General features: G+C 55.1%; 1 protein-coding gene across 20 annotated transcripts; it reads left to right on the forward strand.

Annotated features, from left to right (window-relative positions):
- The first annotated feature begins 2,753 nt into the window (after positions 1-2,753).
- Positions 2,754-21,653, forward strand: PHF19 (PHD finger protein 19). 20 transcript variants are annotated; one of them, XR_009051190.1, is made up of 15 exons: positions 2,754-3,117; positions 5,513-5,713; positions 6,227-6,308; positions 8,704-8,799; positions 9,286-9,386; positions 9,914-10,062; positions 11,733-11,828; positions 12,547-12,615; positions 12,817-12,937; positions 13,907-13,974; positions 15,178-15,339; positions 15,944-16,031; positions 16,728-16,813; positions 17,315-17,883; positions 21,131-21,164. XR_009051190.1 is itself a non-coding variant. In XM_057720370.1 (15 exons), exons 2-15 carry the CDS (start codon positions 5,528-5,530, stop codon positions 21,369-21,371), a joined length of 1,641 nt encoding a protein of 546 aa, XP_057576353.1. In that variant the 5' UTR covers positions 2,754-3,117; positions 5,513-5,527; the 3' UTR covers positions 21,372-21,653. The 20 variants fall into 20 exon arrangements, 7 of the variants coding, with proteins under 7 accessions (XP_057576353.1, XP_057576352.1, XP_057576356.1 ...); XR_009051197.1 differs by having other exon boundaries at positions 15,944-15,976; XR_009051195.1 differs by having other exon boundaries at positions 15,178-15,314.
- The last annotated feature ends 733 nt before the right edge of the window (positions 21,654-22,386 follow it).

The following is a 22,386-nucleotide window of genomic DNA, read 5'->3' on the forward strand; positions in this document are numbered from 1 at the left end:
TGCATTCCCATCCCTCCCTTCCCAGAGGTAACTACTATTCTAAATTTAGTGTCTGATTTCCTAGGCATGTTTTAACACTTTCACTGACTGTATCCCTGAAAATATATATGTAGCCTAGTTTTGAATTAAAGAAAAACCTTTTGTATCACACTATTCTATCACTTGATATTCTCCTTTTTTTTCTAGACTGTATCTATGTTGAGAGGACAGCCTTAGTTTATTTTCCCTCCCAGTATATTATTCCACTGTACAAATAGATCACAGTTTCTCTATCTGCACTGCTGTTGGACAATTAATTCCTCATTTTTCACAAGTATATGCTGAGTGGGTGAAGTCACTGAACTGCAGATAAGAGCATCTTCAGCTTTACTAGATGTTGCCAAACCTCTCCTCTGGAGAAGTTGTACCAATTTAATCTCCATCAAGACTGTACAAGGATTCCAAGGGTGCCACAGCCTCCCCCCGCCGCCCCCACAGATAGACTGCTTACTCCTTGCCAGTCTGGTGGATGTGAAATGGTGTCTCACAGCTCTTTTCATTTGCATCTCTCCCATGACCAGTCAGGTTGAACATCTTTTCATATTTTTGGCCACTTGAGTTTCCTTTTTTGCGAATTGCTTGTTCATAGCCTTAACCTGTTTTTCTTTCTTTTTTTTTTTTTTTTAAGTGATTGTCTTTCTCTGGTTTGTCCACACTTTCAACCTACTTCTGCCAGATCCCAAAGCAAACTCAGATCCTGGCCCTTCTCTGTTCTAAACTCCCTGGGGCTCTCTCTAGAATATGCACAATTTACAGCCTTGCTCAGGGGCCCTGAGTTGCCTGCGGCCTGAAACCCAAGCTCAACCCAGGACACTCAGCTCTACCTTCTCCTCCAGCCTTAACCTCCACACCCTGAACTTCTGTCAGCAGACACAGCTCGCTCTGTCCCAGGCCTCCTGTACACACCATGCCCCCAGCCTGGAATGCCTCCCTCCTATTTCCACATTCCCTCTGGATGCCACCTTTTCTGTGACAGTTCTCTTCTCAATTCAAAGTTGGATTTGCCTCTAAACAATCAGGAGAAACTATACCTTTCTCATGACATTTATCATTTCTCCTTTTGTCGTGTTTTAGCCACTCCTCATTTTGCCCATCGCTTTTTCATTGACAAAAGCACCTGCTCCTGCATTATGCTATTTTGTCCTCATCTCTGCAATGGCCCTGTGAGATGGAGTAGTACCACTAGCCTCTTTGAACAGACAGAGAACATGGCCTACAAGGGGACAAGTCCACCCAACATCTTACTCTGGCTAGGACGCAGAGCTGGACTTGAAGCCAGAACTCCTCCAATTCCATGCCCAGCTCACTGCACCACACTCCTCATATTCATATGTGCTGGCTGTGCCAATACCTGACTTCCCCATGAGGCTGTGGGACCCACAGTTCTAGACCCACCTGGGGGGTACTCAGTGAATATATAATTTCTTGACAAAGTACAACAGTCACTTACTGCACACCCACTGGCTCCTGAGGGCTTTGCATATATTAACCCTAACCTTCCCAAGAACTCTATGAGGAGATTGAGGTTTAAGAGTTGAAGTGCTACAGTCAGGGTCCCACAGCTGGTAATCAGTGCAGTTGGCCTTGAGACCCATATGTAAGTGCTTCCAACTCTAATCTCTGCCCCTTGCATCCCAAAGGCAGACTCAGCCATGCAGAGTGATCATATTCCAAGGCCCAGAGGCAGGGAGCTGAGGTGGGCAAGCGGACAGTCAGCAGGGAAGGCTGAGGGGTGGAAGGAGCGCAGTCCGCGCTCCACTGTCTCCCAGGTGTCTGTGCAGTGTGCTGGCAACAGGTGAGAAGAGGGCTGACGGAGAAGCAGAGGGATTGGCAAGTTGAGTCACTCACCCCAAAGAGTGAGTCTGGATGGGGACATCCCTGCCCATTCTCCCCGGGGCAAGGACCGGATATGACTGGCGCCATGCCCCTGGCCTCAATCTGCCCTTCCTAGGATCCGGTATGCTGTCTCTCACTGTGTGCCACTTATTTAAAGGTTGTGTTTGTGTGCGTGCTATGTATTTGCAATCGTATCTCTGTGTTGTGTCTCTGTGCACTGTTTGTGTGCAACTTGTTTGTGTACTCTGTTTCTCGTGTGTCTGTGTTACTGCGTTGTGGCTCTATGCCTGTTTGTCTACTTTTTGTGTGTGTTTTGTTGTGCGTCCATGCTGTGTACACGGTGTGTCTGTCCTGTGTATCTATGTCTGTACTCTGTGATTGTCTCTTTATTGTGTTGTGTCGTGTATATCATGTGTCGTGAACTTGTGTTTGTGCCGTGTGCGCTGTGGATCTGTTTCTGTGTTACGCGTGTGCCGACCATCCACGCTGCAAGTGCAGGATGTTTGCGTGTTTCTGTTGTGCGAGTCCCGGCTGGGTTGTTCTAGGTCTGTGTCTACGCGGAGAGTCCGTGTGCATCCGCACCTCCCCACTGTGCGTCTGTGCCAGCTGACGTCTGTGCCCTGCGCGCAGAGTTGTGTCTCCGCGCCGCTGTGTCCGTGCCGGCTCCGAGTGCCGCGCGCGCCTCCGCGGGTACCCGTGTCGTGCCCGCGCCTCCGCCGGGCGACCGTGCCGGGGCGCGGGCCCCGCGTGCGTGTGCGCTCGCGCCGCGTGTCTGCGTCCGGCGCGCGGTGGCGGCGGAGGATGCGCGCCCGCGGGGCGGGGGCGGGGGCGGGGGCCGGGGCGCGGCGCGGGGGCGGCCCGGGGGCGGGGGCGGGGGCGGGAGCGGGCGAGCCGGCGGGCGGGCGGTGCTGCGGGGCCCCGCGGCCGCCGGCTCCAATGGCGAGGCCGGCGCGGCCCCCGCTAATTACATAAGCGGGACGTCAATAATTCGCGGGAAAACGCGAAAAAGATGGCGCCCCGCGCCCGGGGGGCCCCTTCCTGAGCGCCCCGGCCCCTCCCTCCTCCTCCGCCCCCCCTCCTCCCCGCGGCGCCCCCGCCCCGCCCCGCCCCCGCCGAGACCCCGACCCCGGCCCCACGGGCGGACACTCGGCCGGGCAGCCGCGGGCCGAGCGCAGCCGCCTCCGCCGCCGATGCGCCTGGTGGCCAGACTCCCAGTGGGACCGGCGGACACGCAGCCTCGCGGTAAGTTCAGCGCTGCAGGCGGCCGGCCCTCCCCGCCACAGTCGCCTCTCCCTGCAGTCATCCCTCTTTTGGAAATTTCCCTGAACTTTGGCGGGTCAGACGCCTCCCGGGGCGGGGGGGGTGTTGGAGTCCTGGGGAGCCGCCCGCCTGGGGGTGGAGAGGGGTGAACGGTGTCCTCGGGGTGGCGGGAACCCCGCCCGGGTCCCCGAGCCTTTGGGGGCGTGTGTGACAGGTCGCTATCCCTGTGCCCCAAAACTGTACTTTTCCTGTTGGGGGCGGGGGGGTGGCTTGGAGACCGACGGGGGCGTTTGGGATTTTGCTCACGTCCGAAGTCAGGCTGCGGCGGGGTTGGGATGGGGGAGGCTTGGCGTCGGAGCGACCGAAGAGAGGAGCGCTTGAACCCGAAGGGGGTACTTCTGCAAGCTTTTTCCCCTCCCAAACACCCTTTTTAAAAAGCCAACGGCCGCCCTGGGAGAGGCCCCGGCGCATGAATCATCCTCGCTTCCTGCCCCCGCCCGGCCCCGCGCTCCGGGTGCCGCGGATTTGAACTGGACGCCGACGAGAACCCGCAAACAGGCATTTCTTTGCAGATGGGTTTGAATCAGCCAATCACAGCCCGCGGGGGCCCGCTCCGGGAGGATGGAGGCGCGGGTGGGGGGGCCGCCACCCGAGGGCCCCCGCCCGGCCAGGGCGGGTGCGGCGACCGGGCCTGCTCCCAACGGCGCGGCGGCGCGGCGGGGGAGGAAGTGTCAGTTTGTGGACCTGCCGCGGACCCGGGCCCCGGGCCCGGCGGGCAGGGACCTTGCAGCGCCCAGGAGCCAGGTGGCAGGGAGAAGGCAGAGATTTGGACTGCACACCCTGACCAGCGCCTGTGCGCTCTGCCCTGGAGAAGAGAGAGGAATGAAGTGGGTGGAGGCAAGAGGGGATGTGGCCGCGCCACCATCTGGAGAGTGAAGACCCCAGCCGTGCCCTGCCTGCCGCAGGGCCCTTGACATGCACACACATGTATTCCGTTTCATATGCTCACTGACATAAGGCTGTACACATCAAACACAATCTCACAGGAGTACACACGCACTCACACGGAAAAACACACAGGACTCTCTCCCTGTCTACAATTAATCACAAACACCAGGTGCCCAGCGCCTTGGCAGAGGAGGAGGGGAACAGAGTAGTGGGTGCAGGGGACGGAGGGAGGTTGTGTTTGGCTTAGTGGAGGGTGTGTGGAGAGGCCTGGAGCCAGGTGACCCCAGATTGAGGAGGAGGGGACCTTGGGTGGTGGGGGGCTTTGACTGCTGCTGAGGGCATTAGGGAGCCAGAGAAGGTTTCTGGGAGAACAAGATGGGAATTGATGGCCCTGTGGGAGAGTCTGGTGGGGAGACAGGAAAGCAGGGAGTGGCCTGTTTAGCACTGGGGGCTGGTGGTACCGCATCCCAGGTGCCCAGCACAGGTGAGTGAGCAGAAGGCTCAGGAAATAGGTATTGAATGAGTGAATGGTCCAGGCAAGATGAGGCCTGAACTCAGACCAGGGCAGGGGGGGTAGGATGCCAGAAGTCACTGTGCTTGAAGTTGGCTGGCTGTGGCAATCGGTTGGAGAAGTCTAAGATGCTTGAGGGTTCTGGAGACCATAGTAGTACCATTAGCAGGAAGAGAGAAAGCAAGGGGAACAGCATGCTTCGTAGGATGGTGAGAGACAAATGTGGAGAGGTTGGCATGGCGATGACTTCACTGCTTGGAGCCAATTTGCATCTGAGTAAAAGCATAAGTGAGTTTAAATGTCCCAGAATTGGTTTCCATTAAATCATCCCATAATTGAGAACAGAAAAGGAGATTACAGAAGACACAGATAGCCAGGTCTATACCAGTTCACAAGCCAACCACGAGTTTTCCATTCTAGGTGAGTTTTCTCTGGCCAGCTCTCAGGGTAGGGATTGGGGGTCTGAAAACTTCCTGCTGCTCCCCTGGAGAAGGTCCTCCACTCAGAGAACATGGAGTATGTTTGCTTTAGGGATAAAACCTCTGGTTCTGAAGCCAGGGAGTGTGGTTTGGGCCTCATCCTAGGCAGGGAGATTTTGCTCTGTGTTGGTTGAGAAAGCCTTTCTCTGTAGAAGGCTGCATGGTATGGATGGGGAGAGAGCAGGACTTAGAATTGGCTCACCTGATTATGGACCGTGGCTCAGCCTGCGACCCCACAGCCACTTCCCCTTGCTGAACCTCAGTTTTCTAACCTGTAAAATGGGAACAATAATGCCTCCCTTACACGGTTGTCACAAGGATCCAGTGAGATGATAAAAGCGTCTGGCATATAGCACAGGTTACATAAATGGTTGTTTTTTTCCTTCCTTCCCCTTCTCCTGAAGTAAGGAGTAAAAACCCCTTTCTCTTTCTCTTCTAGTGTCAGTGGAAGCTGATGGAGAATCGAGGTCTGGACCCAGGGACTCGGGACTCCTATGGTGTCACCAGCCACCTCCCCAACAAGGGGGCCCTGGCAAAAGCCAAGAACAACTTCAAAGACCTGATGTCCAAGCTGACGGAGGGCCAGTATGTGCTGTGCCGGTGGACAGATGGACTGTATTATCTCGGGAAGATCAAGAGGGTAAACCTTTCCTCCCTGGCCCCAGGTCCCAGGCTCAGCATCTCTCTGCTCATCCTCTGGTCTCGGCCTCAGGCCAGTGATGGAGGGTGGGAGCTTGCTGGGAAACTCCCGTCTTGTCCTTCAGGCTCCAAAGCTGAAAGTGGAAGGAGGCAGAGCCTGCCAAAGCAGGTGCCATCCTTAGGGCCAACATTTTTTAGAAAAGTGCTCTGTGAGCCTACAAAACAAAACAAAATCAGGTTGGAGAGGATCACAGATGATTGGCCTGTTCTGTCCTCGGCATTCCCGGCAAGTTGCTGTCCCCCAGTCCCTGACTGCACAACTCCAGTGAGTGGGCGTGCACTACCTCCAGAACTGCCATCCTCCTTCCCCTTCTAGCCTGGCTCTAGTTTTTGGAGCACAAGGAGGGGTCTAATCCCCCTGCCCTGTGGGGACAGAAATGGGAGAGGAAGACCATGTTCAAGTGGCTTTTCCCCAGCCACTGTCTCATACTGCTTCTCCCTTTGTCTGCCCCAGGTCAGCAGCTCTAAGCAGAGCTGCCTTGTAACTTTTGAAGATAACTCCAAATACTGGGTCTTGTGGAAGGATATACAGCATGGTGAGTATTCCTATGATTTCAGGCACCCCTGCCCCATCCCGGGTCCTCTCTGCTCCGTTGCTTCCATTTTTTCCTTCTCTCCTTCTGTCTCTGACTTCTGACATCTAGCCTTGTCTTTGGAGCCCCAGGCCCACCTGAGATGCTGATTGGATTACCAGCTGTACATTTACCTGGAAACACACATATGACATCTGTCATTCCCTTGAGTACTCATACCTCATGAGGGAGACAGGCAGATGGAGAAAGTGGCTCGAGTTGGTGCTGGGAGAGCAGGATTGGATCCCAGGACTGTGTTTGCTTCCTTGGTGCCCAAAGCTCTGGGTCACTCTGGGGCTAGGGAACAGGGAGGGGCCCAGGCAATCTTTAGGTATAAGCACAGTGTCCTCTATCAGCATGTTAAGAAAACCAGGGGGACAGCTCTCTCCATGGGGGAAAGACCAAACAAGACAGGGTGATGATGGTCATACCTGGATGGAGCTGGGCCAGTTTTCATGGTTGAAAGGGAGCTGGGTTAGGTACCATCCCTGCCCTTATGGAGCTGACACTGTCTTACAGAGATGACAAATTGGGGGCATTCTTGCCACCATTATTCCTTGCCACATACATGACAGACATCACTAATCAATTACAACATATATATTTTCAACATGGATCTCCAAGCAGCCACTATCAATCAGAGTTGCCATGAGAGAAGAGACCTTTGTTTTGCCATTTATGCTCTAACAGGAGAACAGACATGGTGATATGTGGGAACAGGCAGGTTTTAGGGTCTGATATTCCTTGGACCAAGATATTCTAGCTCTGCCACTTACTGCTGCATATCTTTGAGCAAGTGACATAACCTCTCTGAGCCTGTTTTTTCTGAAAAAAGGAGACAGTGAAAGTACTAGCCTCACAGCATGGTTAAATGCTTAGCCCAGTGCTGTTGAGTTACAGGGAGGAAGTTTCTGAAGAATTTATTACCGTAAGAGATGATTTCAAGAGCCTGCCAAGCAGAGGCCACAGAACCCAGCCAGTTAGTAGAGCTTCCAAATTGCCTTTTTCTCCAAGATGTTGTGGCTAGTGCAGGCTGATGCTTCTCCAAGCTCCTCTCACCCTAAATGTATTATTTAAAGATCCAAAGCAATGAGGGTCTCCTCCCCTGGGCTACCTTCTTATTGAAAGTAGAAGGAGCCAACTGGTGAGGATAGACAGTTCACCTTAGCAAACCATGGCTAGAAGCCACACTGTGTGCCAGGCACCCAGGAGATGCTGCAGTGCTCCCCTGGGCAACTGCGTGGCTCCCGGGCCAGATCACTGCTCCCCGTAGGTAGGATGGCAGCCCTCTGGGGTCACCCAAGATGGGAGCATAAGGCTAAGGGCGCTATAGTAACTGATCCAGTGCTCCATTAAGCCAGTGAAGACTTACTGAGACCCATGATGGGTACTGCCTTCCTGGAAGCATATTCAGAAATACGAGGCAAGAGAGCATTTATTCAACAAACGTGTCTTGAACACGTGTTATGTACCACACCCCATAGGAGGTCCTGGGGACACAGAGATGAACAGATACCTTTTCTGCCCGCACAAAACTTTCCGTCTGGTAGGGGCAATGAGACAGAAACACACATCAAAATGTATTAATTTATTCACTCAAACCCTTCACTCATAAACACATGTTTCTTCTTCAACAATGGCAAATTGCAAAGAAAAAAAGAGTGAGATGGAGAGGGAACCTGTGATTAAATGCAATTGATCAAACTTAAAATTATGACTTTTTTGAGACAATTGGATACATGAACTGAGCTTGTTGATACTAAGAACTTATTTATAATTTTTAGGTGCAATAGAGGTGCTGTAGTTATTTTTTTAAAAAGAGAGTCCTGCACTCTCAGTGATACATACTGAACTATTTATGGAAAATGATTGGGTATCTGGGGCTTATTTCACAATAATACAGGACAGGGAAGTGGGTGGGAATATAGTCAAAACAAGATTGGCCATGAGTTCATGACGGTTGATAAGAACATGGAGTTTCATTATAACATGCTATTATTATCACACAATAAATTTTTTAAAATTATTTAACATAAACTTCAACAAATCAAGTTAAATTAAGCAGGAGAGGTAGCATGGTATGGTCAAAAGAACAAATAATTTGAGGTCAAACAGCTGTGGGTTTGAATCCCCTCAGCCCCCACGTACTAGCTGAGCAAGGGACTTAACCTTTCTGAGCCTCAATTTCTCTATCATTAGAATGGGCTAAGGGTAACAGGCAGCTCAGCGTGGCTGGGGAGATTCAGTGAGCTGGCCTGTGAGGCCTAGCACTCAGTAGAGGCTCAGCACCCAGAATGTAATTTGAAAACAGCTCACTTCTGTGAGCCCGACCTGACCCTAGAGGGCCTCTTTCTTTCAGCTGGTGTTCCAGGGGAGGAGCCCAAGTGCAACATCTGCCTGGGGAAGACATCAGGGCCACTGAATGAGATCCTCATCTGTGGGAAGTGTGGCCTGGGTGAGCGAGATGAGCAGGGCACGGAACAGGCTCAGACCTGGGGGTCCCCATCCCCCACTGGCTCGGACCCGCACGGCCTCAGACTGCTGGAGCCTTCACTGGCTTCCTGTTTCTCTTGGAGCTCCAGAGTGACCAGGGGCCAGTCTCTGGGAATGAGGGCCCCGGGAGGTGATCCTTGGGGAGAGCTGGGGCTTTTGGAAAGTGAGAGAAGTTATGCACTTTGGAGCCCCTGAGAGTGGAGAGGATGGGTAGGAGAGATGGGGCACAGAGGCTGAAGCCAGACCTTCGGTGCTCCCTGCACTGGGCCAGTGCTGGCTTTTAGTGGCCTGCTGGGACACCAACTTGGCTGCCTGGTGAGCATGGCCGGCCAGTCCCCTAGCAGCTGGCAGGACTTGCTGCAGCCATCCCCAGCCCTGCCGCCTCTGGGCTGCCCAGCCTGGGGTCACTCCTTCCTCGTGGGCACTCACCCCCCCTCCTTTGCCGTAGGTTACCACCAGCAGTGCCACATCCCCATAGCGGGCAGTGCTGACCGGCCCCTGCTCACACCTTGGTTCTGCCGACGCTGCATCTTCGCGCTGGCTGTGCGGGTGAGCCCTCCGTCCTTCCCACCCTGCCTCTCCCCCTCCTCCAGTCTGGAAGCCCAGAGACTCCCTGGGCTCAGGCCTGACTCCTGGTCACAGAACCTGGCTTTGGAGGCACAGAAGCTGCCACTTACCAGCCGTATGTCCTTGGCCAGGTTCCTTAGCCTCCCTGAGCCTGTTTCCTCAGCTGTTAAATGGACACAGGTTTCGTGTCAGGAGTAGAAGGCCCTCAACAAATAGTGCTTTACTATTAAGAGAGAAAATCCATGTAAGCGCCCACTCTCAGTATATGTTGGTTATTATTGTTACTTTTATTGTTGTACTTATTACTCTTAATACTGTTGAAAATGCAGCCCCTTGGGGGTAGAGGGAGGATGGGTCTGGGATTGATGAGAAGAGGCTCCCTGCGTTTCTGACTACACTGGAATATCTTGTTCCACCTGGTCGGCCTTAACCTTGAGAGCCTTGATAGGGACCCGCGTGTGGCCCCACCGGGACCCCCGCGGGTGACTCGGGTCCTCCTCTCCCCGCAGAAAGGCGGCGCGCTGAAGAAGGGCGCCATCGCCAGGACGCTGCAGGCCGTGAAGATGGTGCTGTCTTACCAGCCCGAGGAGTTGGAGTGGGACTCGCCCCACCGCACCAACCAGCAGCAATGCTACTGCTACTGCGGTGGGCCGGGAGAGTAAGGCCGCGGGGGCGGGGCGGGGCGCGGGCGGGGCCCCAGGGAGGCGGGGCAGGCGGCGGGGGCGCAGCTGGCTGGGGGAGCCGGACCCCCGGGGGAGAGCCCGCATCCTCCCTCAGGCCTCGGGGATGACAGCTGAGGGCGCGCGGGGCTCCAGAGCACAACTTAGCACTCTCCGCAGTGGGGTGCAGGGGAGTGGAGGAGGAGGGAGGTGTTTTCTTTGGGCGCCTTGGAAAAGAAAGAAGTATTGAAGACTGGTTAACAGCCTGGCCCCGAGTGATCAAATCCTCCCAGCCCCTTAGAGCTGTGCTACCACTGAGCCTCAGTTCTCACCGTAGTTTTTCCCGTGACGTGGTGATTGTGAGCAGAGTGTGAATTAGATCATTCACGTAAAGGCTCACACAGTGCCTGGCACTTGCTAAGCATTAATAAATGTGAGCTGTTACTGTTGGTATACAGACGTGGAGATAAACCTTTCCATTGTCAGAGCCAATAAAACAGGCTGCTGATGAGAGTTGAAGGTCCTTTTCCCTGGAGGTGTGCAAGCAGGGCGTGGGGAGACTACCTTGGGGATGCTGTGCGGCGGGGTTCTTACCCTGACTGTATATAGGATGGGAGTCTTTGATTGATTCTTCCTTGTGGCCTGGGCCTCCATGTAGCCATGGGCGATTGAGCCTGCTCCCTTGGGCTGACTGCACCCACCTGTGGGAGGAACCACAGAAGTGAGAGATGGAACCTCTGCCCTCAGGAAACAGCCTACAGGACGTCCTGAGTCTCAGCCCCAAGTTCTGCTGACAAGCACTAGATGCTTATGACCTAGCTGGGTGATTGGGGAAAATCACTTTTTAAGTACTTGGCCCCATCATCCTTCCGTAGGTGTTGTGAGGCCTTTGGGATAACAGGAGGAGAAGTGCTTATAGAGACCTTTGCAGCATTTAGGCAGTAGTTCTCAGTGCTTACTGGGCAGAGTTGCTCGGGTGATTGTCAAAAATGCATCTCCCGGGGGCTACCACAAAGACTGAGTAGGCCTGGTACGGGGCAAGGAATCTTCCACATTTTAATCTGGACCCCAGGTGATTCTGATGCAGGTGGTCCATGGACCACACCTGACAAGGTGTGAACAAAGCATTGACTGTTAAGAAAATAACCAAAACTTTTTGGTTTTCATTCTTATTCACTGACTGGCTGTTGAATGGTTGTGATAGGGTAGATACAGTACCAGGTGAGAGGCTTACAGGCGCCTTTATGCTCCCGTGAAGTCTCCTGGGAAAACCTTTCCCTATCAGTAGTGTTTGGGAAACAGTGTGTGGGGCGCAGACCAGAGATGGGGGCTCCAGTGTGGTACAAAGAGCATGGGCTTTGAAGTCAGGGAGGCTAGGATTTGAGTCACCAGCCACCGCTTGCCTCCTGAGTGACCTTGAACAAGCTAGTTAACCTCTGATTCGCCTGTAAAATGGGGACAGCGGCCTGTGTTTGACCAGATGGGAGATCAAATGATATAGCGTATGCCCTGCTGCCAGGGCCTCCCTGGCACAGCCCAGTGCTCGGTAACTGTGAGTTCTCTTCCCTTTCCCCCGCTGGAGGGCGAGTTTGTGTTGGGAAAGGTTGCTGAGGCTGATTCCTGGCTGGGAGTGTGGGCCTGGCTGACCCTGGCTCCTCTGGCTCTCCAGATGGTACCTGCGGATGCTGCAGTGTTACAGGTGCAGGCAGTGGTTCCATGAGGCCTGCACCCAGTGTCTCAATGAGCCCATGATGTTTGGAGACCGGTAAGTGCTAATCTGGTCTGGCTCAGCCTTGCGGGTGTGGTGGGGTGACGGAGGCAGCAGCATCTCCTTCAGATTGCCAGGCCCTAGACCCCTCGTTGGGGGCTGGGACAGTGTGTCCCTGTCTACGGAGGCAGGTCAGGCTGGGAAGGCCTTCCCAGTAGAGGGACATGCTGGGCCACATCCCCCGTCGCCATTCACTTGTGGGGGACCTTAGACAAAGCCCTACCTTCCCTAACCGCCAGTCTCTTCAAGTGTCCCTCCCCCACCCCTGCCCAGGGTTGTTGGAGAGCCACGGGGGAAATAGGTGATTTGATCTGGCTTCTAACCAAGGGGGCTAAGCTAGTGGAAGGCTTCTGTGTGTCAGACAAAATATTGTGTGTGTCTTGGTTGGTGTCTCATGTGGTTTGTGATTGAATGTGTGTGTGTGTGTGTGTCTCAGGCAGCGGGGAAGAGGATGACCCTTGCAGCCCAGCCTAGTCCAGCTCACTGTGAACTCAGCCACACTCCAGGGCAATGATATTTGGGAAGGGGTTTGAGGTAGAGGTTAGAAGGGGTAGGGGAGTAGTTCTTGGTCCCTGTTCTGTCCCATCTTCATCCCCTCCTCAGAGGGAATGAGGACAGTGGTGACTATGGGAAAGCAGGTGGGGGTGAAGGCCCTGGACTAGGGTGGGGTGTCAGAGCCCCTCCTACCACAGGCCCTCTTTTCACCCACCCACAGGTTCTACCTGTTCTTCTGCTCTGTGTGCAACCAGGGCCCAGAGTACATCGAGAGGCTGCCCCTGCGATGGTGAGAGGGTGGGGCTTGGCCCAGGCCCACTCCTGTCCCCTCCCAGCTTCTCCCTTCCCTTCTCCCTTGGGGAACAATTCCATTTCCAGCCACCAGGTCCCAGCCTTGTCCCCGTCCTTCAGCCTGGACCCAGGATGCTCCAGCCCTGGCTGGGCAGGCTGCCGTCTCACCCTGGCCCCACCTCCTTGCACCCTTGCTCAGGGTCGATGTAGTTCACCTGGCCCTTTACAACCTGGGGGTGCAGAGCAAGAAGAAGTACTTTGACTTTGAGGAGATTCTGGCCTTTGTCAACCACCACTGGGAGCTCCTGCAGCTTGGCAAGGTATGCAAGACCACGCGATGCCATAATGGCAAGAATCCGTTCCACGGTGGGGCTGCCGAAGTCCAGAGAGGTGAAAGGTTTGCCCAGGGTCACACGGTGCAGAACTAGGATCTGGGTCTCTGAGCACAGTTCTTCAGGAACATTGCCTGTCTGTGAGGGGTGCTGAGTGGGGACAAAGGTCCAGAGCCTTTGAGCTGTTGCATCTCTGAGTCCAGGCATCTGAGCCTGTGCCCTACAAGGGACTTCCTAACCCAGGTTTTGGTAGTGGGTGGCCTCACCGACTCAGCTGTAGGGAGCTGGGGGTCGAGGCTGACTGGAGCAGGTCTCTCTACAGAGATGGGTGACTCACTCCCGATCACCTGGCTAGGATGGAAAGTGATGTGGGCCTGCCCCCTGCTGGTCATACTCTGAATAGCACAAGTAGTCACCGGACGGAGCGGGTGAGGGTGCTGGGAGCCGGGATTCACGGAGTTAAGTAACAAACCAGAGACTTTCAGGATGTCAGAGGCAGAGAGCGACTAGCCGGTGATCAGCACAGCTTTGGAGGTGAGCCAGGGCCTCCCCAACCACTTCCACGGCGGGGCTGTGCCCCTTTAATGACACCCTCAGAATCCTCTCCACCACATCCAGAGTGGGGCATCCTCTCTACTGACTGCCCCAAATCCTTTAGTGAAAAAGGGATTCTTTTGTTCATGTGTCATGTCTGTATGATAGGGCAGCATTACTGGGTCAAGGGCATGGACATTTTTAAAGCTCTTGATACATTTAGGACAGGAGTTATTCTAATTTACAGATGGGGACGTGCGCTCAGAGGTGAAAAGACTTGTCTATGATCATGCAACAAGTCAGTGGTCCTCACCTGGAGGACCCAGAGCATCAGGAGATTGACGGGAGGGTGAGGACAGGGGCTGAGGCTTTCTCAGAGGCCATGTGCCAGGTCTGACTGTCCTCTGGCCTGCTCCCCTGTAGCTCACCAGCACCCCTGTGACGGACCGAGGACCACATCTCCTCAACGCTCTGAACAGCTACAAAAGCCGGTGCGTGCAGGGAAGGGAGGGGAGTGCTGTGGGGCCCCCTGACAGGTTGGATTTCAATTTAAAGTGTCTTCCTACCTCATAGCCTTTGCACAAGCTGTGCTCCCACCAGGGTCTCCCTCCACTTCTCTTTGACTATATAAATCTTACCCATCCTTCAAGATCCAGGGAGCACCCACGTCCTTTGGGATGCCTCCCCTGATCACTCCAGCAGCCTGGCACATTTTGATACTGGACTCAGCTCCATAGGGGGCTGCACCCCTGCTCTCTGAGGGCCCCCCTGCACTAGCCATCTGTGGTTCTGGGCCAGGCACTGAAGCATTGATTCATCGTCTGTCCCCAGCCCATGCCTTCCCACTACCAGCACAGGGGATGCCCAAGCTCCTTAGCACGGCATTCGAGGCCTCTTATAATCAGACCCTGCCCATGCCTTCTGCCGCGGACCCTTTGCTTTATTTATTCTGGGTGTCAGCCATTCTGAACCCTTTGCTTTCCTACTCAGTGCTTTTGCTCACACCCTTCTCTTCACCCTTTCATTCATTCGTTCCATCAACGACTATTGAAGTGCTCTGTGTCAGCCCTGTGTAGGTACTGAGGACACAGTGAATAAGACACGGTTCCTGCTTCTGTGAAATCTCCCCAGACATCTCTAGACAGAATTATCCACTCTTTCTTCCATCTTCTCATGGTTTGGGCCCCAGATGAGTACGTGGGGCCTCCTGCCCTCTCTGTGGACAGTCTTCTGAGGGTAGGACTGTGGCTGTCACCTCTGCAGCCTCATGGCAGGTCAGCCTTTGACGAAAGGATGAAGGAAGTACCTGGAGGTGCTTTCAGCCTCCCTGGAGCAGAGAACAGAGTGGTGTGGAACCCAGTGTTTCGACCACAGGGTTCCATGGGGAGCAGGACGAGGCCTGCCTGTAGGCAGAGGCCTTGGGGCTGGTTAAGGTAGAGAAGAAAAGGGAGAGGAGCAGCGAGAACCACACACAAAACGAGGAAGGACAGGGAGAAGCCACCAGCCACATTCTTGGCCACCACCTGGAGCCCCTGATCCCACAGGCTTTGAGGAATCAGTGTCTCCATGGGCCACTCTGGATTTTAGCTCTGGGTCTGGGGAGGCAGAGAGGGAGGTTTTAACACTTGACTCTCCTCCCCAGGAGGATGGACGGACAGGCTCCAGAGCTTTCTCCTCTCCCTGCCCACCCCCAGGTTCCTCTGTGGCAAGGAGATCAAGAAGAAGAAGTGCATCTTCCGCCTGCGCATCCGCGTCCCGCCCAACCCCCCTGGGAAGCTGCTGCCTGACAAGGGCCTGGTGCCCACGGAGAACGGTGCCTCCTCTGAGCTGCGTAAGAGAGGAAAGAACAAGCCTGGGTCAGTGCCTGGGGCCCCAGGGCCGGGGCCGCAGCCAGCCTCGGGTCCTCTGCTCCCAGCTTCAGCTCCAGCCCCCTCCGACGGGCTGTGTGGTGGCATCTGAGCGAGGCAGGCCTCCACACAGTTAGTCCCAGCTGGAGGCACCCTAAGCCAGCCAGTCAGTGGCTGAGCCGGGCCCTGATCCCACGTCCCTGCTTCTTCCACCACAGCCCCTTGTGGCCTTGCTTGGAAGGAAAGCCGGGTCAGGGGACCCAGCCTTGCTGGCTTAGGGCTGAGGGAAAGAGAAGGGGCAGTCAGTGTGTAAGGGGTCCTCAGCGCTCCTGGCTGAGCCCAGCCCCCTCTTCCTGGGTGTCGGGGGGTGGGGGGCAGAGCAGCCGGATGCCTGAGCCAGGAGAGGCGCCTCCTCTCTTGCCTGCCCACTGTGCCCCCCACCCACACCTGCGGCCCCAGAGGACTCCTGCTCCTCCCCAGGTCTCCTTGTGAAGGACAGCCTGCCCCCCCCCACACTGTGACCCACACCTGCCCCAGCCGCTCCTCCCTTGGGGCCACCCTCTGGGCCTTCAGGCTCTGACTGGGCCACACTCTCCCTTTTCTGTCTCCACAGTTTGTTGCCTCATGAATTCCAGCAGCAGAAAAGGCGAGTTTATAGAAGAAAAAGATCAAAGTTTTTGCTGGAAGATGCTATCCCCAGTGTTAGTTTCTCGTTTTCTCACTCTCCACTTTCACACCCAGGGTCAGCACATACTAGGGATTCCTGTGCAGAAAATGAAGTTCCCCAGGCCCAGGGGACTCTCCCACGTCCCTGAAAGGACAGTTCCTATTACAGCTGGTTAAACAAGGAAGGGCCAGGCACTGCAAGATGACTCCTTTGTGTCCCCCAAGTTCTCCCAAGAACCCAGAGGGGGCCTGGGCAAGGGCAGGTAACATCCTCATCGCCACGGGGAAACTGAGGGCCCGGCAGGGCAGTGACCCTCCTGCAGAGCCCAGCCCAGAACCAGGGCTCTGGAGCGCTCTTGTCTTCTTCAATAGCCCTGCATCCTCACTGAAGCCCTCGCTGTGGGCAGTGACATTAGCCATGTCTCCCCTGGACCATTTATAAGGCACCTTCGTTCCATTCTGCTGCGCTCAGAAGGGGTTACTATCCACCTTTTGCAGTTGAGGTAACGGAAGCCTAGAGATGGGACAGTCAATTGGCTAGAGACAGAGCCAGGACTAGAACTGGCGTGACCTGGCTCCCTGGTCAGGACCGGAAAAAAGAGGAAGTGACAAGTCTGACCCTCAGCATGCCAGCTGCCCAGCGCAGCCCGCACAGCCCTCAGTGGGGGAGGGTGCTGTGGGAGGCGGAGGTGATGCACGCCGGCGGACCCCGCGCCTTCCTGTGTCCACAGAGTGACTTCACCTCGGCCTGGAGCACCAACCACCACCTGGCCAGCATATTTGACTTCACGCTGGATGAGATACAGAGCTTAAAAAGGTAACAGTGAGGGACCCGGCAGAGAGGTCTGCTTGGGAGACTGGGATGGAACCATGCAGGGAGACCACCATTCCTCCAGCTCTGGAAGGGGCAAGGCCGAGAGCCTTTGGAGGGAGGGGAAGCTCCCTCGGAGTCATTGCGTTAAAGGGTCCACACTGCAGAAGGCTGCCTGCCTGAAGGGTCTCCCTGCCTAACGCCCCTGCTGAAAGCCCACAGGGCTCCCGGGGACAGCTCCCCAGGACAGTGCTCAAGGCCTGCCTAGCCCAGCCCCCGCTGCCTCCCCCTTCCCTCTCCCACTTCTCCCTGCCTCACGCCTGATACAGAAATTGCTGTGGACACCCCACACTCACATTCCTCCAGGGAGCCTTCCCTCACCCTCCCCAGGCTCCCGGGCTGTGGCCGATGCTCCTTGCGTATCCCACGGCGCCCGCCCAAGGGGAGGGGCTGCATCCATCATTTTATTTCCCAAATTATTAAAGGTCATTTCGTGCTTTCCTGTAGGCATGGAGGAGGGAGCACGGGCTTCCGTCAGGCCTGGGCTCCAGCCCCTACTTACCAGTTGCCAGCTGTGTAGCTTGAGCAAAACTCTTTCACCTCTCTGAACCTCCTCACCTGTTTCTGCGTGGTTGTTATGAGACTCAAAACCCTGTAAACGAAAGCACTCTGGGCCTGTGAAGTATTGCACAAGAGTCTGGGATCACGTTCGTTATCATTTCTAATGATTGTCACATGCTGTGTCACTGCCAGGGGAGGGTGGTCAGGGAAGGCTTTTGTGTCTCCTTGGACTTGAAGGCTGGATGGGTAGGAAATGGGCAGGAGAGGAGGCGCCACTGCAGTCGTGGTGGCGGGAAGCTCACTGGGAAGGTGGCCTCGGCTGGGACAAAGGATGCACGTGAGAGGGGCTGGGGCACAACTGGGAAGGTCCCGAGGGGCGCTGAGGGCCAGCAGCAGGCTCACCCTCTCCTCCCTCTTAGCGCCAGCTCGGGCCAGACCTTCTTCTCAGACGTGGACTCCACTGATGCTGCCAGCACCTCCGGCTCCGCGTCCACCAGCCTCTCCTACGACTCCAGGTTAGCTTCCCAGCGTGATGCACTCAAGTTCCATCACTCCCCCAGCACCCCCACCCCCATTTGTGATGTGTGGCTCACTCTGCATCTGAGTCTTGGGCCCTGGTCTCCAGTATGTGTGTGTCTCTGGGTCTGGGACCCTCTGGTTCTGAGCTGTGGGCATTCAGGCACTCCTCTTCCAGTACTACAGGTTATGTAACATCTCTTGCTGGGTAATTTCAGATCTGGGCTTCTTTCGTCCTGGGGTTCTTGACTTCTGCTTGCCGTGATTTCGCAATGTCTGTGCCTCTGACTGCAGGGTCCCCTGACCCTGGTTCTTGGCTTTCTGAACCTGGTGTCTGTCTTGTGGGTCTTTAAGAGCCTGATAGAGGGGAAATGGCATCCTGCAAAGTTTAAGGACTGGGAGAAGGGACAAATCTCTGGGGGCCTAGCTGAGGATATAGCCTGCTTGGCAACAGCTGGTCCTCAGCAGCACAGGGAGGGTGGTGCTGCAAAGCACATAGACAAGTTTTTAACTGAGGCTCCTTTCCCTGTATTTAGGATACCTGAGGCCCCTGCAAGAGTAGAATTAAATGTATTAATATGATGCCCATTGAAGTGTGTCTTGCCTCCAAACACCTCTAGGTGTCTTTCTCTGCTGTTGTCTCTGTATTCGCATTTATTTCTTCCCTTTTCTTTGGTTCTCACTAGCTCTTTGGGTCTTGGTTTCTGTTTCTGAGTGTGAATGGTACCTCTTCTTTTGTGTTTCTTTCCCCCTCTGCCTCTTTCTCTCCCTGTGGGGAGGAGGTGGGGAGGACAGAGGACACATGTCTATCTTCAGTCCAGCTGCCCATCCCTACCCGTGTGACTCCTCTAGCTGCAATGAGTCCAGGTGATGGACTAGGCACAGTAAGCAGGGCTTCTGCACTGCATGGCTTCAGGACGCACTGGGGACTGGACTCAGGCGACACAGAGCTCCTCGACATAAAGAACAAGGTTTCAGAGCTGGACACACTGAGGCTTGAATCCTGGCTCTGCCACTTCCCAGCTGGTTTCTTCTCTGGAGCCTCCTCAGGGCTGTTGTGAGGGTCCAGTGACATAATCGGGGCCCAAGGCCCGGTGCCCAGGAGTGCTCAGGCACAGGGACTTTTTGGAATAATCCCATTTCACTCCCATCTTCCTCCTCTGCCCCTTCTGATACAGACGGACAGTGGGCAGCCGCAAGAGGAAGCTGGCAGCCAAAGCATACATGCCACTGCGGGCAAAGCGGCGGGCAGCCGAGCTGGGTGGACGCTGCCCCTCGGACAGCAGTGCAGAGGGGGCCTCAGGCCCTGAGCGGCCAGACGAGGGTATCGACAGCCATACATTCGAGAGCATCAGTGAAGATGACTCGTCCTTGTCCCACCTCAAGTCATCCATCACCAACTATTTTGGCGCAGCTGGGCGGTTAGCCTGTGGGGAGAAGTACCAGGTGCTGGCTCGGAGGGTCACACCTGAGGGCAAGGTTCAGTACCTGGTGGAGTGGGAAGGGACCACCCCTTACTGACCAGACCCCAGAGGATGCCAGGAGTCCTGGAAACCAAAGGAGAGGCAGTGGAAGCCACAGGCTCCCCAGTTCTCTCCAGGCTGGGGTGAGGGAGGGAAGCAAGACAGAGCTGCAAGTGCCTGGTCAAAGCCCTGCCTGCCCGCCTGCCAGGGCTGTGCCTCTGCTGTGCCTGTTCCGCTCTCGGGCCTCCTCAGGCTCACCACTCCTTTGCCAGTGTCTCTGAGGTCCCGCTGGCTACTTCTCAGTGCCTCCACACACTTCCTCAAACTGTTTACTTGTTCCTTTGAATTAGTGTCCTGCTGGCTCTGTGGCCTGCTCCTGAGGCCTGAGTCTTTGTCCCCAGTGTGTCCCTTTACCTTTCTTTCCCCTTTTGGGTGTGTGTGTTTACACACCCAACCCTCCACTGGACATCCTTCACACCTGATCCATCCCAGGGGCTACATAATGAAAACAGAAATCTTTGAGAAAGACTGGGTGAAGGTGGGTAGAAGGATGCCTTGAGGAGCCTTTCTCTCCTTTTCCCTGCCACTCCTTCTGCCCTTGAGAAGAGGTGCTGAAGGTGGGAGAATGCCTCTGGAAAGCTTGTGTGGCAGAGACCCTGGGACTCTCAGGCTCTGAGGAGTGAGGAGGCTGGGTCTCTGCTTCAGAAGGCACCAGCACCAGAGCCCAGCTGTTAAGGCTGAGAGCAGGCTGTGGGTGTCAGCTTCTGAGACCCCAGATTTCCCTTCCATGGCCACATCCCTCTCTCTGTTACCATGGAGCTGGGTCTGGCTTGCCAACCTGAGGCTTGAGGAGAGGAAGCCATGTCCTGCTACACCTCAGACTGTCTCCTCTGCCTCCTACCCCCAGACTCAGCACACACACAGCCCAACAATACACACTCACACAAACTTCCATCTAGGTGTGTGCTTTCACCTCCAGGCACACGCATGGGCCCTGGCCTCCAGGTGTGTACACACCACACACACACAGCCACACATTCCTTCTGGCGCCAGCCTGGCTCCTGCCCTTGGCTTTCCCTTGGCCCTCTTCCAGGGGCCGACGTGCTGCAACTAAATGTGAAAGTCCAGCTCCTGCCCACGAACCAGCTTTGGCCCTAGAGGGAAGCACCGGGGACTCATACCCTCTTCCTTATCCCCTGCCCTGCTCTGAAACTGACAATCACCTTTTGGGGCAGGCTGGGATTTTTTAAAGGACTTAGGTCATTAAGTCCCCTCAAAGGGAAGCCTTTGTCGGTGCAAGTATAAATAGAGTTCTTAGAACTGACATTAAAACTCAGACCCATCTGGAGGGAGACCAAAAATGGGAGGGGGAGGAGACCCCTGATTTTTGCTGCTTCCAGAGCTGTTAGTAACTGACTCACTTGATTGGAAAGAAGTGCCTTGACTGGGGTGAGGGGCGCACCAGATGGGGACCAGCCTTGCCAACTGCTGCTGTGGCCTCCAGTTTGGCTGGGTTGTGGAAGCTGCCAGCTGCAAGGCGAAGGGGATGAACAATGAGGCGGTCGCAGCAGGCTTGGAGCTGGTTTTTGCATTATTAGGCTGATGCTCTCCCCATCTGGGGGTCCCTGAGTGAGCTCAGATGTCCCTTGCCTCCAACCTCAGCCCCAACAGTGCCTTTCAGCTGGGACCTCACCTCCTGGACACAGCCCACCCACCTCCCTCTGCTTCCCAGCATGACCCAGACAGGGATGAGCTGGTTGGGCCCACTTCTCTCCCTTCTCAGCCCCACAGCTGCTGCCACTGAAGCCCCCCAGCTGGGGCCCGGTGGAAGGGGAGCTGAGAAGCCAGCCGCCAGCGCAGCGGGGGCGTGGGCCCAGGAACTAATCGGCGGCCTCCTGCCTGGCTCCAGAGCACGGCAGCCTCTCAGGCCTGCTTCCCAGGCTTCTAAGAAGGCGCAGGAGGGACACAGCCTGTCGGTGCACCTGCACCTCCTCTACTCAAGCTCCAGAGGCTCTGGCCTTTAAGAGGGGGAAGGAGGGAGACTGTCTTCCTCACCTGGAGGGCAGCGTAAGGCCTGGCAAGGTCACCCTGACTCCACACCCCAGCGTTTCATTCATACCTGGTAATAGCTGCATTACTGCCAACTGACCTTATTGTAACCCTGTGCACCTTTGAAAAGATTTATGGTTTTGAATTGCTGCTTTTAATAACATTTGTTATATTAAAATTATAATTAATGTGTCTGATTTACAATTGAAAGGCTCCCTTTGAAAAACTGCCTATCATTCCCCTAGTAAAATGTCAGCTATTGGGTACCAGGAGGAATTTGCTCTGGTTTCCTGGAAGGTGAAGAGGAATGGTGGGACCCCATCCTCTCTCTGGCCACCGTGCCACATCTACCACCACCTACCACATTCTCTCGACAATATTCTCACCTTTACTGCCAGAAGGATGTGGAACCTTTTTTCTACTATAAATACCTGACCCATGGGGGCAAAAAACATTTGCTGAGGGCCAGAGAGGTGAAAGCTGGGGACTGAGCCTTAGAATGGGATCCTACCAAGATGCTGAAGTACAGGCACTACTTCACGTAGCACTCACAGGCACACAGCTGTAGAAATCTGAAGTGCGCGCCTGGCCTGGCTCTGCTGGTTGGAACCTGCACCGCTGTGTCATGTTCCTCTGCTGCAGTCCCTCACCCTTCACATGCCTAGGAGAATCCCTGCTGCATTCAGCCCCCAGATGCTGAGGGCGCCCTCTCACATACACGTGTGACGGATTACCACCTTAAACAAACTTCTCTAAATCGGGGGTCGTCTGAAGAGAGGAAAAGAGGCAGTGGTGAAGGGACAGGAAAAAGCTACAGGTTTTCCCTTCCCTTCCTTCCTATTCCAGGGAGGAAGGCCACAGGTTCAACTGAACTCTGTATTTTCAAGGTTTAGTGTAGCCTGTTACACCCCGAGTGTTAACGTCTGCCCTTAAAAATCTTCATTAACTACAGCTCCCACTTTTTCGTACCACTCCCGCTGCTACAACCTT

Source organism: Hippopotamus amphibius, chromosome 2 (genome assembly GCF_030028045.1).
Source record: "Hippopotamus amphibius kiboko isolate mHipAmp2 chromosome 2, mHipAmp2.hap2, whole genome shotgun sequence".
Lineage (NCBI taxonomy): Eukaryota > Metazoa > Chordata > Mammalia > Artiodactyla > Hippopotamidae > Hippopotamus > Hippopotamus amphibius.